Raw genomic sequence first — 16,757 nt, forward strand, 5'->3', positions numbered from 1 at the left:
GATTGTACCGCCGCCAAATCCAATTAAAGCTGCTAGGCCATTTGGTTTCCCAAAAGCCCATTAACTTCGAATAGCCACGTGTCAAAAAATGAGTGGGTCAAAGGATTTTAACGGTTGAAGATGAAAAAGCTTATCTTTTTATTGAGCAAAAATCGTTTCCTTTTCTTCTTCATCAAAGCTTTCATCAACACACAAAAAAATGAAAACTCTCCACTTTTTAGCTCCCAATGTTATCAATCTGAAGCACCAACAATCTTACGCACAAACCCAGTTCATGTTGCATCGTAACAACAGACGAACTCTAACGATAAACTGCGTAAACAGTGGTGGTGAGGATGAGAAGATTTCTCAGCCGTTCGATGGGGTGGAGATAAGATTCAAAAGAGGGTCGAGAAAGAAGATTAGGGAAGAGGGTTCAGGAGAAGGAGGAGGAGGAGGGCAAAACAGTAAGAAAAAAGAGACTGTTCAAAAGCCATGGGAAGAGATGACATTGAATGAGAAGGCACTAGAGCTTTATGTTGGAGAGAAAGGTTTGTTGTTTTGGCTGAACAAATTGGCTTACGCTTCGATTTACATTGTCATTGGAGGTTGGATTCTTATCCGGTTCGTCGGACCGGCGTTCAATCTTTATCAGCTCGATACGCCGCCTCTTGATCCTAAAAACATCTTGAAGGGTTAAAAAAGGTTTCTCAACTTTTCAAACATTTTGAGGTTTGTATTAAAGTTTAGTTTTTGAGTAGCCAAACCGGAAACAAAAGCAAACAGAGATTGAGAAATTTAATGAGTGGTTTATAGATACACTGTGTTATGCCACTAAAGAACACTCTTCATGATTCTTCAAGATTGTGTTGGTCCTGATCAAGAATTTCTCGTTTTGTCTTGCACCTAACATGAAAAAGGAAAAGAGATTGTCATTGGCTTATGTTTAACTTAACTCAGTGTAAGCCAGAAGAGATTTCATCATCATCAAATAGGTGAAACTCACCTATTGCACTCTGATCGAGATGCATAATTGTGATTCTTGCAATTTGTACACATCCAGTCTCCATCACGCCATTGTTTTGCTCTATGTAATTGGTCAAAATAAAGAAATGGGAAGATTACACAACGTTCTTCAAGAGATTATGGAAAAATTATAGTTTTTAAGAAACAATGGAGATTAGAGAGATCAATACTGTACCCCTTCCCAAGTAAAGCAGGTGTTGAATGTTGCTGTAGAAATGGAAGAGGGAGTTGCCAATTTGAGATCCTGCCAGGGCTCGTACCAGGTAAAGATGCATATATTGCTAACTGTGGTTGCATGCTTGTCTGCACAAGAGCCAGAAGAAACAAAGGTTAAAGTACTAAATGCAGAAAGAAATTATCATGAATGTACTCATCACTTTATGCGGTCTAATTAATCCTTACATATCCTTGATTCAGTCTTTTGCTATCCCATTCATGAGCCAAAGCTTCTGATGCTAATCTCTTTGTTCCAAGGGCTGCAACACAAAACAAACTTTCCCAAAATGAAAACTCGTTTCTCAAGGAATTCACAGCATCGATATGTGTTCATCAAATAGACAAAAGCCATACCTAGTGGAGCTGTTTCATTGCACTTTTTGCACTGCAGGGACATACAAAACAGAAACGTGTAAACAACAAGCCCGAATTTACAAGTCGGGTTTTGCATTGTGAACAAAATTCCTCACCTGTATACGAGAGGAATAATTATGAAAACCACATCTGCAGATCCAGTCACCGTTTCTCCATTCGTTAAGAACCGAAGCTTGATTAGGGAATGCGAGCAAGGAACCAGGTTGATCAATTGGCTGAGGTCCACGGGTGAAGTAGTGGAGATGAGTCTGAAGAGAAGCTCCAGGGATTGCAAGTGCTGACATTTCAGCTACTTCCTTAGGTTGCCCGCATTTTTTGCACTTTTCTCGTGATGCATAATTGTTGTTAGTGCAACCTATTGCAACACCACACCACACCACACACACCAAACACAGCACGCACGCACGCACACCACAACACACCCCACCAGCAATTTCCATATACACACAACACAGAATACACAAAAACACCTCAACCTAGTTTATAATTATAAGTAAACCCCCCTATTCGCAATTCCAATCCGGTGAATCATAAAACATTTGAAAGTTTAAGGATTTGAACTCAGAATTCATGATTCAGATAAATCCTAGTTTTGCTTCTAGTTCATTAGCACAATCGAGGAAACTAATTCACACTGATTTCGAAATTGTATTCGATGATCCAAAGCAAGAATTGAATTGATATTACAAGAGAAAGAACGAACCAGTGCAGATCCAATCTCCGATACGAGGAAGCCACTTAGAGTTTGGAGAAGTATTGTTATCCATGAACAGACGAGGCTGCTTGCATCTGTTGCAGAATGATCTAAACGCGTAATTCCTGTTTTTACATCCTAAACATTCCCAATCTCCTTCTCTTCCGTCTCCCATTTCTTCTTCTTCCCGGAACAACTCCAGTACGTACTCTCTCCGGCGACGAATCAATCAGAGAGGAGGGAAGAGGAGAGAGTTGACAAATAAATGGGCTATTTGTTTGTAAAAACTGACTCGGCCCATCAGGCCCATTTGTTTTCTTACGGAGAAAATTTTCCAAACATCGTTCTTCCTCATCAGTTTCATTCATCGATTTTCCAGTCTTATCAGTGATTTTGAGTTTGAAGTTTCTCCAGATTAGAGTTTTGGATTCAGATCGAGTTGTCTCTGCTGCTTTTTTTTTTCTTCATTGGTTACCTGAAATTTCTCAGAACTCATTTCGTGGAATCACCCTAATCTCGATCTGAGATTTGCAAAGACGATACAGAGAGGAAGGAATAGCTCAGAATCTCTCAAGCTTCCATGGCTCTCAATCTCCGTCAGAAACAGACTGGTAAATATCTCTCTTTCAAATTCTACGTTTGTGAATGATCTCAGTTTCTGCAAATTATTCGTGTATTGCTTCCTAGAGATTGTGTTCGATCTATTAGATTGTGAATTAGGATGAAATTAAGAAATAAATGTTGATGTTGGATCTTTGATCTCTCTCTCTCTCCCTCGGTTCGCAGAATGCATAATCCGGATGTTGAATCTGAACCAACCTTTGAATCCAAGTGGAACTGCGAACGAGGAAGTTTACAAGATCTTGATCTACGACAGATTCTGCCAGAACATTCTATCACCATTGATCCATGTCAAGGATCTGCGTAAGCATGGTGTTACACTCTACTTTCTCATTGACAAAGATCGAAGACCAGTTCACGATGTTCCCGCTGTGTACTTTGTTCAGCCTACTGAATCCAACCTCCAGAGGATCGTAGCTGATGCTTCTAGATCTCTCTACGATACTTTTCATCTCAATTTCTCGTCTTCCATCCCTCGCAAGCATCTTGAAGAGCTAGCTTCTGGGACTCTTAAGTCTGGTTCTGTTGAGAAAGTCACGAAAGTGCATGATCAGTATCTGGAGTTTGTGACTCTGGAAGACAACTTGTTCTCTCTGGCCCAGCAGTCTACCTATGTTCAAATGAATGATCCAAAAGCTGGGGATAAAGAGATCGAGGAGATTATCGAAAGGGTCGCTAGTGGTTTGTTTTGTGTCTTGGTAACGCTTGGTGTTGTCCCTGTTATCCGTTGCCCTCGTGGTGGACCGGCAGAGATGGTGGCGTCTTTGTTGGATCAGAAACTGAGGGATCATCTTTTGTCCAAGAATAATCTGTTTACTGAAGGTGGCGGGTTCATGAGCTCGTTTCAGCGTCCTCTCTTGTGCATTTTCGATAGGAACTTTGAGCTCTCAGTTGGGATTCAGCATGATTTCAGGTACCGGCCTCTTGTTCATGACGTTCTCGGCTTAAAGCTGAACCGATTGAACGTTCCGGGAGAGAAAGGTGGAATGAAATCGTTTGAGCTGGATAGTGCGGACCTGTTCTGGTCAGCAAACAGTTCTCTGGAGTTTCCAGAGGTTGCTGTGGAGATTGAAACCCAGTTGAACAAGTACAAGAGAGACGTCGAAGAGGTTAACAAGAGAACGGGAGGCGGGAGCGGCGCTGAGTTTGACGGGACAGATCTGATTGGAAACACCAAACATCTCATGAACGCTGTGAACTCGCTCCCGGAGTTAATAGAGAGAAAGCAAGTGATTGACAAACACACCAACATCGCTACTGCGCTCTTAGGACATATCAAGGAGAGATCTATTGACGCTTTCACTAAGAAAGAAAGCGACATGATGATGAGAGGCGGAATCGACAGAGCTGAACTTATGGCTGCTCTGAAAGGCAAAGGGACAAAGATGGACAAGCTCCGGTTTGCAATCATGTACTTGATCTCCACAGAAACCATAAACCAGTCCGAAGTTGAAGCCGTGGAAGCAGCATTGAATGAAGCTGAGGCTGATACAAGTGCGTTTCAGTACGTGAAGAAGATCAAATCGTTAAACGTATCTCTTGCTGCTTCTTCAGCGAACTCAGCGAGCAGAAGCAACATTGTAGACTGGGCCGAGAAGCTTTACGGACAGTCTATAAGCGCGGTGACCGCAGGAGTCAAGAATCTGTTATCTAGTGATCAACAGTTGGCGGTGACTCGAACAGTTGAAGCTTTAACAGAAGGAAAACCGAACCCAGAGATCGACTCTTACCTCTTCCTAGACCCTAGAGCTCCAAAGTCTTCTAGCGCAGGTGGTAGCCACGTGAAGGGACCGTTTAGAGAAGCTATAGTGTTCATGATCGGTGGAGGTAACTATGTTGAGTATGGGAGTTTGCAGGAGCTGACTCAGAGACAGCTAACCGTAAAGAACGTTATATATGGAGCCACTGAGATTCTAACAGGAGGTGAATTGGTCGAGCAGCTTGGAGTTTTGGGAAAGAAGATGGGATTGGGTGGTCCGGTCGCTTCATCGTCATCGTCTGGTCACTGATCAGTATATTACGCACTGTTGCTTTTTATTATTATTATTTTGGCTTTTAAGAGAGGTTTTTTTAGTTTTCTTTCTACATCAATGAAAAAAATCAAATTTATAAATCTCCACTCTCCAGTGGTGCTTGTTGTTATTTAACAGTTTATAAAACAATCTCGTATTCATTTCTTATATTTTTTTTTTCGTGAATTATGACCAAATTTGATTGATTTATTTATTGGGTAAATTTGGTAATGCAGTAGGTACAGTGTGTTCATAAATTTAATTATATTTTAAGATAATTTCTACTAATCCTATTACAAAAAAAATCTATGATATTTTAATATCATATCAAAAAAGAAAGAAAAAAAAAAGTAAGAGGGAGCAACAAAAGCAAAGTAGCTTGGTTTGGTCCTTTTTTTCTCATTTCCTGTAATTTGTCTTCGTCTCCACCTTCCAATCTCACCCGCTCTCCTCGGAAACCACAGCGACGGACGGAGGACAAGAGTTTCGCCTCTAATTTGCTCCTGGAAATCAGGAATCAGCCGGAGCGAATCTCGAACCTTTGTGAGGATCCCTCTTTTTCCTTTTTTCTTTCATTGTATAATAATAAATCTTCAGCTCTTTTTAAGTGTTTTTTTTCCCCGATCGATTTCGATTTCTCTAGGATTGAGTCGATTAAATCAAACGGTTTCACGCCAGAAAAAATTATCGATTCTCTCGTTTTATTTCAATAGCTCAGATGATTGAAGATGATAATTCAACAGTTAATAACGCTCTCTCCCTGTTTTTTTTTTTAGTGGCTTGTGTTTGACCAGCCCAAATCATGATCACCTTTGTCTTGATCTCTGTTTTGTTGATTGTTTTAAACTTAAAATGAAGCTAAAAAGGCTTATGGGTTAAACTCATCTTTACCATTGTTTTGAAGCTAGATCTGCCCTTTTTAAAAGCTTCTTTGATTTTTTTTTTTGGGTTTGAAGCTTTCTTCTTTCTAACTTATTTGCAGGCTGAAGAGGCTGGGGATGGCTGGTAAAGAGGATACTACTAACTTATCTGCACAAGAGTCTTTGATCAAGGAAGCCACTGAGTTATGGAAGAGTGAATTGGAATCTCGTCGGTTGCAGGTAGATAGTTTAGAAGCTCAACTTGTGGATGTCAAGGCTTACCTTGAGTTTCGTTCTGAAGAAGATGCCAGAAAGGAATTAGGTGTTCTTTCCGGTAGAGTCAGATCGACTGCTACGATGTTGCGCTATTTGAGATCAAAAGCTAGAGTCTTGGCTATTCCTGATCTAGCCAATGTGGAACAGATCGAACTGAAAGGATTAGACCTTGCTGAGAAAGATGGTGGTTCATCTTCTGCAGGGGATAGGAGCACTAATCCTGAAACCAGTAGGTACCGTGGCTCCTTGGGTGTAGAGGATGGAGCTTATACTAATGAGATGCTCCAATCCATAGAGACTGTTATTGATGTGCTGGAATCTCTTGTGAGGAGGGTTACAGCAGCAGAATCTGAGTCGGCTGTTCAAAAGGAGAGGGCACTTTTGGGCGAGGAAGAAGTCAGTAGGAAGACAGTCCAAATCGAGAATTTGGCCTTGAAGTTAGAAGAGATGGAAAGGTTTGCTCATGGGACTAATAGTGTTCTAAACGAAATGCGGGAAAGGATTGAGGAACTAGTTGAAGAGACGATGCGACAGAGGGAAAAAGCTGTGGAAAACGAAGAGGAGCTTTCTCGTGTGAAGAGAGAGTTCGAGTCGCTTAAAAGCTATGTCAGTACTTTTACCAATGTTAGAGAAACACTTCTTTCCTCGGAGAGACAATTCAAAACCATAGAAGAGCTCTTTGAACGGTCAGTCCTCATATCTTCTTTATGCAACTATTTCATCACTCCTTCTTGTGTCTCCATTTGTTCCAATTTTGTTAATGGTGAAGCAGGCTGGTTACTAAGACGACGCAATTAGAAGGCGAGAAGGCACAAAAGGAGGTTGAGGTTCAGAAACTGATGGAGGAGAACGTGAAACTGACGGCACTTCTCGACAAGAAAGAAGCTCAGCTTCTAGCTTTGAACGAACAATGCAAAGTCATGGCTCTGAGTGCATCAAACATATGAATTTTTGCTATCTTTCTTTGCATTGTTGTTGACTCATCATCTCTTGTTATTACATGAGACAATGCTTTCACAGAAGTAGATGATGCATATCTTCTTCCTTCATTGTTCATTTGTTTCAGATAAAAGCAAAACATTCTTGTAATCTGTAGATTCTTATTATCATGGGATGCATAACCAAAAATTGTTCAGTCTTTGTTTCTCTAACTCCCAAAAACGACAGGTAGTTCTTACGTCTCTATATAAGACGGCACAAAGTTTTGATACAGATTGCCAACGAGGCGAAATCGTGGCAAATAGAATTAACCAACATTTTTTATCCACGTGGCATACGCAATGACGTGGCTCTCTGTTCCGTACGACTTGTGTTTTAGCTCTAAAACCCCAAATCAATCGTTTTGGACTTTGGTTTCCCTCCTCTGCGATCGGCGAAAGAGAAAAAAAGAGAGTTGAACAGTGCGATTTCGAAAGCAATTTCTTCGGTTCCGATGGAGTCTGATATGGAGGTTATGTCTGGAACTGATGCGTCTCCTCCGCAGAAGCTACGTATGTTCGGAATGGGTAGAACAATTGATGATCGCGAAGATGAGGTACTTTTGTTCTGTTGTCGATAAAACCCTAAAAAGTGCCACCTTTGATTCTTTCTCGGATAAATTATTTTATTAGGTTTTCGTTTCCTTAGTTTCTCGTGTCTTCGATTATGCATGAAACTATGAAAGTTTCGATTTTTAATCGTCTTCGGAAAATTTGAAATGTTCAAGGTTCTGAATTTTTTTTTTTTTTTTTTAAATGTGATTTGGTAGAGTGGGAGAAGAAGGATCAAAGATGTTGAAGTTTATGTTCCTATTGTGTGTGGATCGGTTGCTTTTTTTCTTGGAAAGAGGGCCACAGAGTGAGTGATGTTATCGCTTTTTTTTTCCTTATGTTTCTACTTCAAGAGTTGTTATGGTAATGCTGCAATCTTTGATCTTTTTTTGGGTTTTATGTTTACATGAACTAGATATCGAACACATAAGTGGACTGTCTATGTACGTGGGGCTACGGATGAAGATATTGGTGTGGTTATCAAGCGGGTCATCTTCCATTTGCATCCAAGTTTTAAGAACCCAACTAGAGTGGTTGATTCTCCTCCCTTTGCATTGTCTGAGTGTGGTTGGGGAGAATTCAAAATCGACATTACTGTTTTCCTCCATACCGATGTCTGTGAAAAGAAGTTGGAGTTGTGAGTTTCCCCATGTGTGATTGTGTATTTTCAGAGGTCTAAGTTGCTTTACATATCTCTGAGGAGCTATTGAACTTTGTTCCAGGTCTCACGTCTTAAAGCTGAACCCGGAGAATGAATATGGTTCTGTTCCTAAGTCTATCAAGATACCAGTTGTCGCTGAGTCTTACAATGAAGTTGTCTTCCCTGACCCTTTCGAGAGTTTCCTCACCCGTGTTTATAATCACCCTGCTGTACACATCTCTAACCTTCCAGATGGTTTCATCCTGCCTTCTTCAGGTACATACTTGTTCTGGTGTCTAGTGAAGGAACAGTTTTTGCCAGAAGCATGGTCAATTCTCACATTGTAATGTTGCAGGAGTTGCTGATACTTATCATCAGTTGAGAAATGGAGACACTAAGGATCATCCACTCAGTCAATGGTTTTGGACGTTTTTAGAAGCAGATGAGCTTTTTCAACTTAATGCAGCTCGTCAGAAGGTTTCCGCAGTTCTACTCAACTTTCCATTTCTTAGGTTTACTGTTGCAATAATTGAATTGCTCACATTTAACGTGGATTTCTTAAATGATACAGCTACAATTTCCTCTGCTCAAACTTAAATAGCAGTTAGACTTGGGGAGCATTCTTGTTTGGCTTTGTGACAAAGCCTTTGTCTTGATTTTTATAGAATTGTGTTAGAAATTCTTATTAACCGACTGTATGTATAATCTAAATCTAATAGGTGCAAGCTGATATCGCCAAGCTAAAACGACAGCTGATCATGGTAGATGGGCAACCTGAAGGACGTTAGTCTTCATCTGGCTACTAATGTTGATGATCATACAACAAAGGAGTTTGTTTGCTCAGAAAGTTTTTGTGATACCGTTAACAAATATCGATGGGGGTTTAAAATATCTTTATTATCTGAGCAACTTTGCTAACTGTTAGAACATGTAAAAATGAACCTATTTGTAGTCTATATCGGTATTTGTACCTACAAGTACTAATGCTTATGCTTTTGTCCATTTTGTTTGCTTCTTTGTTACAAGTTTCTCTCAAACATACGCATCATAGGTTTGTTACTCCTATGCTAATACGGAGGTACTCCTCGTTGGTGAACATTTGGAAACGCAACTGGTTTGTTTGGTTCAATCATGTTGTTTGACATAGGATCCTAAAGGTAAAGCTCTGTATCTTTCATGCTTTCTTTTTGTACTGCAGAGGAGGCAGTGAGAAACCAGTAGCGTCTACTAATTGTCATTTTCATAGAGAGATTGCGTCGAATTTAGGCATTTGCAGACTTGTTTAGTTTATAGAAGAGACACACATTCACTTCTCATGGGGAGGGGACCTTGACAATGACGTTTATTAGGCTCTTGTTAAGTGAAATTCAAAAAAATCACATGTGACCTTGGAAACCGAAAGAGGGAGAGAGACAAAGATGTCGAAATCATTGTTTCTCATTGTGGCCATAGAACATGGGAAATGAACTTCCCCACTTTAGGGTTATCCAAGAAATGAAACTGGTGGCTCAAAGTTGAAGGTGAAGAATATATGTCTGCTTATGTATTATGACCCCTCTTTGCTTAGGTGGTGTTGCTGGTGGTGTTTTAGGTTTTTGGATAGTATCCACATGGGAGAGTCCTATGATTTCAAGACAATGGACCCTTCACACATCAGCCTCTTCTTATTTTCTTGCCTCTTCTATTTCCAAATCCTTGTCTTCTTCTTGTTTCTTTTTCAATGTACTTTTCCCCCAATCTATTTTTCTTTGATTTTCTACCAAAATACCATCCAAATAACATCTTTACCCTCAATTTGCAAAAAAAAAAAAAAAAAAAAAAAAAAAAAAAAAATACAGATCAAACACACAAAATCGAAATCTAACTCATAATCTAGTCATGCTACTTTCAAAATTTAAAAATTATAAATAATATCAAATCTAAACTTTCATGACGAGAAGTGTAATTATATTCTTCGAATTTGTAAACTTAATATATGTTACTTATGTCAAAAACAAAAAAAATGTTACTTGTAGTTTTGTCCCAAAATATACATAAATTCAACTTTCTTGTAGTTTTGTCCTAAAATATACACAAATCTAACTTACACATAGCTAACATTATTTGCAAGTTAAAGAAAAATTGTAAAAAAGAAAGTGGTATTTATTTTTGTGTTAATTCTTGAGGTGTTTATGTTGAACATGCGAATTTCTGTGATCATATCTATATATATATTTTTTAAATCTTATAATCTGTGTTTAATAATATAAATTAAAATTTATTAATAGAACATGTAACAACTAAATTAAAAGCTGGGGTGACTAAAAAATCCTTAGAAAAAAAGATTCACGAACTATCAAATTTTCTCAATACTCAAGATCCGACAACCGACACTAAATCTCATAAAATTTCTCACCAAAAACTTAAAATTTTGTTGATTACTTATAGTTTTTATGATTTTTAATTTAAATAATATATAAAAATTATAAAAGATAGAACTTTTTCTTGATCAATAAAGAAAATATTATAAAATCAGTATATTAAAAGATGAGACAATTAAACTAATGAGAGAAGGAAAAAAAATGAATGAATTGAACATATTTCTTTTATAATTTGTTTATTCAACTTCTATAATTGAACGGATTGAATCATTTTCTTTACATATTCATCTCAAATAATAAAAATATAACTAAATTACTTATTCAACTCTTATATGTTCTTAGTTTAAATCATCCATTTGCATTCAAGGAAGATTTATCAATCATAGATTCGAAGGTGTTGGGGCTTTCGGTTGATGTCAACGAGGAATGAATTGATAGTGTCTACGAGTTACAACCACAACAGGTGGCGCCATTTATATTCAGCCATCGGTCACATCATCTCATTGTCCCACTCTTCGATCCCACACCACTCATCTTTTTGACTTTTCTTTACTTGTATTTTTCTTCTTCGACTATTTGTTTTTGTTTCTCTTTGTACATTATAGTTGAATAAAAAGTGATCTAATAAGTCATAAGTGACATCGCTTTTGATTCGGATTGGCATAAAAGTGAAATAACAATAAGGACGGCCAAGAAATTTCCAAGGTTTTATACTAAAAAAACAAACGTTTCTAGTATGCTTTTGATTGATTATGAATTTTTGATCTTAATAAGAAAAGTTAAAAAAAGAAAAACAAAAGAAGAAGTTGAACGTTGACAAAGAGAGATAAATAAGGTATGATGCATTAAGGACGGCGAAGAAGTACGTAAACACAAGGCATCGGCCTCGATGATGATGGCTGGCTTTCATAAATCATAACAAAACAAAAGATTAGGTTCGAGCCTAAAGCATTAATGTTCTAATTTTCACATGGGAACATATATCCTTAATCATTATCTTTTTTCTATATAGGATATATGTATTATTAAAAGACAAAATGAAAATTGACAAAGAAACGATCATCATGTCAAGAGTATTTTCTTTAACAAAAAAAATTATCTCAAGAGTAATGTATAAGATTATATACCTAATATTTGATGATGTATAAAAAATGGTAATAAACAATACCTCTAATATGGGCTTGCAAATGATATACAAAAAAAAAAAAAAGTGAAACAGTTGTGATTCACTCACATGTGTGTAGAACAAAATGAAATCTCTATTTATTGGATACACATTTTTGGTCACTATTGTAAAATATAAAATGTTTACTTTAAAGATTAGTTTTGTCTTAGATCTAGATGACATTGTTCGAAGAGAGAAATAAAAACAACAACAACATGTCCTCTATGTTTTTTTGTTTTTGATGAGGGAAAATGAAAATATTATTTCTGTTACGTTTCAATAATTAATGTACAATTATAACAAAATACACTTGTACGTATATGCAAAATAAAGACAATGGCTTTGCGCAATCTTTTATGTCGAGTCCTTATATATGTATATCTCGTCAAGTACGTACTTTTGTTACAACTTACATCTTTTACTTCGTCCGTAATCTATGTACAACTGTACATTAAATAGATATGTATCTAACGGGGCCATTGGCTCATTTATATGATATTTAAAGGTACGTAAGAGAAGAAAATGGACGTTTGTTTTGTAAATTTGTCTAAGTATGTAAAGGCAATAAGGAGACATTGTAGGGCAATGTTATAGTCCCTACCAAACTTTGTTTTGTATACATTCTTTCACAGTTTTTATTGCATCTCTCTCTTGTCCTTGTTGGTTCAGTCCTCAATGTTTTATTTGCCCTCACCTCCTACATCTCACATGATTTTGCTTTCACAAAAACAAAGAATCTAGCTAGGTGTTCTAATGAATCAAAACAGGAAATTTGATTGGTATAATTAGTTTTTTCTTCTTCATATATGATTTATATACATATCATTAGTAATTTTTTCTATTTATGTGATTAGCTTTAGGAAGTTCAGTTTCATCGGACTTTAGTCTCTAGAATACATTGTACCCGCCATCTTAATTTGGTAGGCCTAGTGAAACTAGAACTCGAATCCATGTACGGGGTTCATGCTTCGCCACAAAGTCACAAATTAATATTGAAAATTTCCCCCCAAAATATACATATACGTGTTTACGTGGGTTTTAATTGATTTTTATCTCAATGCAAAATCATTCCATGTGTTACTAATGGTTAGTCGTTGATTCTGATTTTTTTGGGTACGAGATACATATAAATCTAGCTAATCACAAATTTTGGTCAACGTCATAAATAATCAACCTAATTATGATCTAAAAAATTGTAAGGTAACCAAATCAAGAAGGTATACAGTTTTTAGTTTTATCTATTGTTATTTGTTAGTCAACATAATTTGATATTTTGTCCTTGTATATATACATTCAAATTTGAATGTAACATACATTTAATACATATATGATATTATTGTCACTATTTGGTCAACTTCATAAGTAACCAAACCTATTTATTTATAGTCAATAACTATACTACCCAATTTGATGACAAAAAAAAAAAAAAAAAAAAACTATACCACCCAATTTATAAAGGTATAGCAAAAGACTGCATCAACTATCATCAATCTATTAATTTATTAGCCTTCTAAACTGTCTGTCCATATAAATACTTCTCCATTGTACCCCTTACATCCATATCATTCTTCAATCAAAAACTAAATCCACCAAAAACAAAAGAAGAAAAGAAAAGAAAGAACAATGGCAATAAAGAGATCGAGCAAAGCAACGTTGTCTCAAACAGTATCTATCAAGCAAATGGTAAAGAGATGCTCGAATCTAAGAAAGATGAAGAACCAAGAAGATGATCTTCCTCAAGACGTGCCAAAAGGTCATTTTCCGGTTTACGTTGGACAGAACCGAAGTCGGTACATCGTTCCCATTTCTTGGCTCGACCACTCCGAGTTCCAAACTTTGCTCCGCCTAGCTGAGGAAGAGTTTGGGTTTAACCATGTTATGGGTATAACCTTGCCTTGTGATGAAGTCTTCTTCAGGTCACTTATCTCCATGTTTAGATAAAGCTCGATCTTTGAAGATAAATCCAAAAACAAGAAACAAACAAGTCATTTTTAAGGATTTTCTGATTAAGACGGAAGAACATGGCTAAGAAGCTTCGTTAGGCATTATTAACCCGTTTGGGGTTTTTTTTCATTCTTTTTCTTAAACTAAGTTTGTTAGTAATCTTAATATTTTGTAATAGTTGGGATTGGGTGGGAGTGGGAGACTTTTTTCCCTCAAGGCAACGTAAAAAGGTTGACTAATCATCTTGAGAGGATTATAGCTAGTTAACTCTACAAATTAATTGGTTATGATCATTGATCATCTTGTGGACTTGTGGTAACGATGTTTATGTGTTATATGAATCCGCATAGTTAATATATGTTGAGATTTTTTTCTATTATATACATGGAATAATGATAGAAATATATAACACATTCGATATTTTAGTCAACTCAATAGAATTGCTATTGCTATATTTAATGTAAGTAGTATTTTATTTGTTGGAGTGTTAATTACCGTATTTGTTTAATTTATTTTACCATGTACGTTGTCTTAGCAAGTAGTAGTAATACTCTAAAAAGATTTGATTATGTGTAATAATATCAATTATTGAGTCAGATTTTTATGATAGATCATTATGATCCTACCAAAACCCAGTCCCTCCACATACATTTTGTATATATGCGTATTATTTATGGTTGTTACCTAAAACCAAAAGAATCTTCCGTAATATAGATTAGCTAATTTGATGTCCCCATTATGTTTATCTTGACCAGAACACATATAGATCGCCAAACTATCATGTCCTCCTTCCTAGCAAAGTTGAATGGTATCATGATCACATTAATCTTCTTCGTTCCTTCGTTATAACTTAATAACTTATACCAGTCTACTTGACGAGTCTCACCTTTTTTTGATGAGCTAGTCTCCCACGAGCTTTTTAAATTTATTTTATTTATAAAATGTTAATAGATTTTATTGAAAGGCACATTACTATCATATATCTGGATTATTTAGATCGCCATACCATATTCACGAGAGATATGTATAATAACAATTTTTAAAATGCATTGTCCCCATCAGAACCTAGCTTGCCCATATTATGTGTTCTTCAAACAATTGTTTTTTTTTTGCATTAAAATATGCTATTGTTGACATCATAGATGCTAGTGGATATATATCGACGAATTAGAATTGTTTTCATAATCATATCCAGTTTCATAACATCATCATCATCATCATCATTTTATCATAATTACCTATATCTCAAACTCAAAGTATCATAAGACTCATTGTTATATACATACAATATAGTATTTCATCTAGATTCATCAGCTTGATATTAATTTATCTTAAGTTCAAATCAGTTTTAAGAAAACATTATTGCGATTTTACTAATTTTGATTTCGGTTAGCGTCCTCGTTAATCTGAAATTATAATCCGGATTGGACAAAGTACAAACCGTAGGTTAGTAACATATAAAAATTGTGTGCTCAGAAGCTAGCTTCCCCATATTATGTGTTTCTCCATAGAATGGTTTAATGTTATTTTGGAGTTGTTATTTTTGCATTACATATGTTATTGTTGACATTATACACATGCAAGTGAAATAAATTCATTATTTTCCTATTTGATCCGGTCAGCAACCAGATTAATCGGTCTGATCTGAATCCTAAATACGGGATTGAACAAATCAAACGAGTCCCCCTCATCAATGGCAATGCGATGGGTTTGGAAGATTTGACTTATCTTTCTTAACATGGGCTTTTGTCTGCGTTTAAACAGATACAACAGGCTTGTTTTCTAATGGCCCATATCGAAATAAAGATCCATAAGGCCCATTAGGGTTTGATCAAACGTCAGGTTGCAGGATAAAAGGGAGAATTTTACACTCTTTGTAAGTTGGATCTCAAAACCCTAAAAAATTGTAAACATCGTCGCCGCCGCCGAGAGCATTCCACCATGGGTCGTGTCATCAGAGCTCAACGTAAGGGAGCGGGTTCCGTCTTCAAATCCCACACTCACCACCGCAAAGGTCCGGCTAAGTTCCGCAGCCTCGATTTCGGCGAGAGAAATGGTTACCTAAAGGGCGTCGTGACGGAGATCATCCACGATCCAGGACGTGGTGCGCCGCTCGCTCGCGTCACTTTCCGTCATCCATTCCGTTTCAAGAAACAGAAGGAGCTCTTCGTCGCCGCCGAAGGTATGTACACCGGTCAGTTCTTGTACTGCGGTAAGAAAGCTACTCTCGTCGTCGGAAATGTTCTCCCTCTTAGATCTATCCCTGAAGGAGCCGTCGTCTGCAACGTTGAGCATCACGTTGGTGACCGTGGTGTCCTCGCTAGAGCTTCTGGTGATTACGCCATTGTTATCGCTCACAACCCTGACAACGACACTACTAGGTTTGTTTCTCTTATCCAATCTTTTTAACGAAGATTCATGAAATGCTTATAACATTTTCAGATTTGATGATTGTTTGGTGGTTGATTGTGATGATTTTGATGGATTTGATGAACTGCTTATATATAAATTTCAGATTTGTGGATTGTTTAGTGTTTTAGCTTATGATGCCCTTAATGGAATCATTTCGTCATTTATTTCAGAGTGACTAATGCATGATGTTATGGTTTGGATAGGGTTAAGTTGCCGTCTGGTTCCAAGAAGATTGTCCCAAGTGGATGCAGGGCTATGATTGGTCAAGTTGCTGGTGGTGGAAGAACTGAGAAGCCAATGCTCAAGGCAGGAAACGCGTACCACAAGTACCGTGTGAAGAGAAACTCATGGCCTAAGGTTCGTGGTGTGGCTATGAATCCAGTTGAGCATCCTCATGGAGGAGGTAACCATCAGCATATTGGTCACGCCAGTACTGTTAGGCGTGATGCACCACCAGGGCAGAAGGTTGGTCTTATTGCTGCAAGGAGGACTGGTCGTCTCAGAGGTCAAGCTGCTGCTTCAGCCGCCAAGGCCGACTAGAGTTATAAACATAATACTTTGCTTCTCAGTTTTCTATGTTTCAAGTTTTGTTGTCTGTGTTTCGTTTTGAACCTTGTTCTGAAACCCTAAAAGATTTTTATGACCTTA

At 37.2% G+C, this 16,757-nt stretch overlaps 6 protein-coding genes and 1 pseudogene across 7 annotated transcripts; 6 read left to right on the forward strand and 1 right to left on the reverse strand.

Moving 5' to 3' along the window:
• The first annotated feature begins 199 nt into the window (after positions 1 to 199).
• LOC104699605 (uncharacterized) lies at positions 200 to 862 on the forward strand. Its single transcript, XM_010414946.2, has one exon. The coding sequence runs from the start codon at positions 200 to 202 to the stop codon at positions 677 to 679; it is 480 nt and encodes a 159-aa protein (XP_010413248.2). The 3' UTR covers positions 680 to 862.
• Positions 695 to 2,491, reverse strand: LOC104699615 (uncharacterized). Its single transcript, XM_010414955.3, has 7 exons — positions 2,300 to 2,491; positions 1,692 to 1,951; positions 1,576 to 1,606; positions 1,408 to 1,481; positions 1,181 to 1,308; positions 986 to 1,066; positions 695 to 885 (listed from the first exon to the last, which is right to left on the reverse strand). The coding sequence occupies exons 1-7, from the start codon at positions 2,463 to 2,465 to the stop codon at positions 828 to 830; spliced, it is 798 nt and encodes a 265-aa protein (XP_010413257.1). The 5' UTR covers positions 2,466 to 2,491; the 3' UTR covers positions 695 to 827.
• LOC104699603 (SEC1 family transport protein SLY1) lies at positions 2,352 to 5,091 on the forward strand. Its single transcript, XM_010414942.2, has 2 exons — positions 2,352 to 2,901; positions 3,077 to 5,091. The coding sequence occupies exons 1-2, from the start codon at positions 2,871 to 2,873 to the stop codon at positions 4,918 to 4,920; spliced, it is 1,875 nt and encodes a 624-aa protein (XP_010413244.2). The 5' UTR covers positions 2,352 to 2,870; the 3' UTR covers positions 4,921 to 5,091.
• Positions 5,092 to 5,216: 125 nt separating this feature from the next.
• LOC104699592 (uncharacterized) lies at positions 5,217 to 7,197 on the forward strand. 2 transcript variants are annotated; one of them, XM_010414932.3, is made up of 3 exons: positions 5,217 to 5,466; positions 5,906 to 6,745; positions 6,832 to 7,197. In XM_010414932.3, exons 2-3 carry the CDS (start codon positions 5,922 to 5,924, stop codon positions 7,004 to 7,006), a joined length of 999 nt encoding a protein of 332 aa, XP_010413234.2. In that variant the 5' UTR covers positions 5,217 to 5,466; positions 5,906 to 5,921; the 3' UTR covers positions 7,007 to 7,197. The 2 variants fall into 2 exon arrangements, with proteins under 2 accessions (XP_010413234.2, XP_010413224.2); XM_010414922.3 differs by lacking the exon at positions 5,217 to 5,466 and adding an exon at positions 5,498 to 5,665.
• A 116-nt stretch (positions 7,198 to 7,313) lies between these two features.
• On the forward strand, positions 7,314 to 9,230 carry LOC104699581 (transcription initiation factor TFIID subunit 14-like). Its single transcript, XM_010414912.3, has 6 exons — positions 7,314 to 7,593; positions 7,807 to 7,895; positions 8,004 to 8,225; positions 8,311 to 8,504; positions 8,584 to 8,705; positions 8,948 to 9,230. Exons 1-6 carry the CDS (start codon positions 7,492 to 7,494, stop codon positions 9,014 to 9,016), a joined length of 798 nt encoding a protein of 265 aa, XP_010413214.2. The 5' UTR covers positions 7,314 to 7,491; the 3' UTR covers positions 9,017 to 9,230.
• A 4,026-nt stretch (positions 9,231 to 13,256) lies between these two features.
• Positions 13,257 to 14,076, forward strand: LOC104699571 (protein SMALL AUXIN UP-REGULATED RNA 10 pseudogene; annotated as a pseudogene).
• Positions 14,077 to 15,507: 1,431 nt separating this feature from the next.
• On the forward strand, positions 15,508 to 16,757 carry LOC104699548 (large ribosomal subunit protein uL2z). The gene is made up of 2 exons (XM_010414871.3): positions 15,508 to 16,078; positions 16,313 to 16,757. The coding sequence occupies exons 1-2, from the start codon at positions 15,639 to 15,641 to the stop codon at positions 16,647 to 16,649; spliced, it is 777 nt and encodes a 258-aa protein (XP_010413173.1). The 5' UTR covers positions 15,508 to 15,638; the 3' UTR covers positions 16,650 to 16,757.

Source organism: Camelina sativa, chromosome 1 (assembly GCF_030686135.1).
Source record: "Camelina sativa cultivar CO46 ecotype springtype chromosome 1, ASM3068613v1".
NCBI lineage: Eukaryota > Viridiplantae > Streptophyta > Magnoliopsida > Brassicales > Brassicaceae > Camelina > Camelina sativa.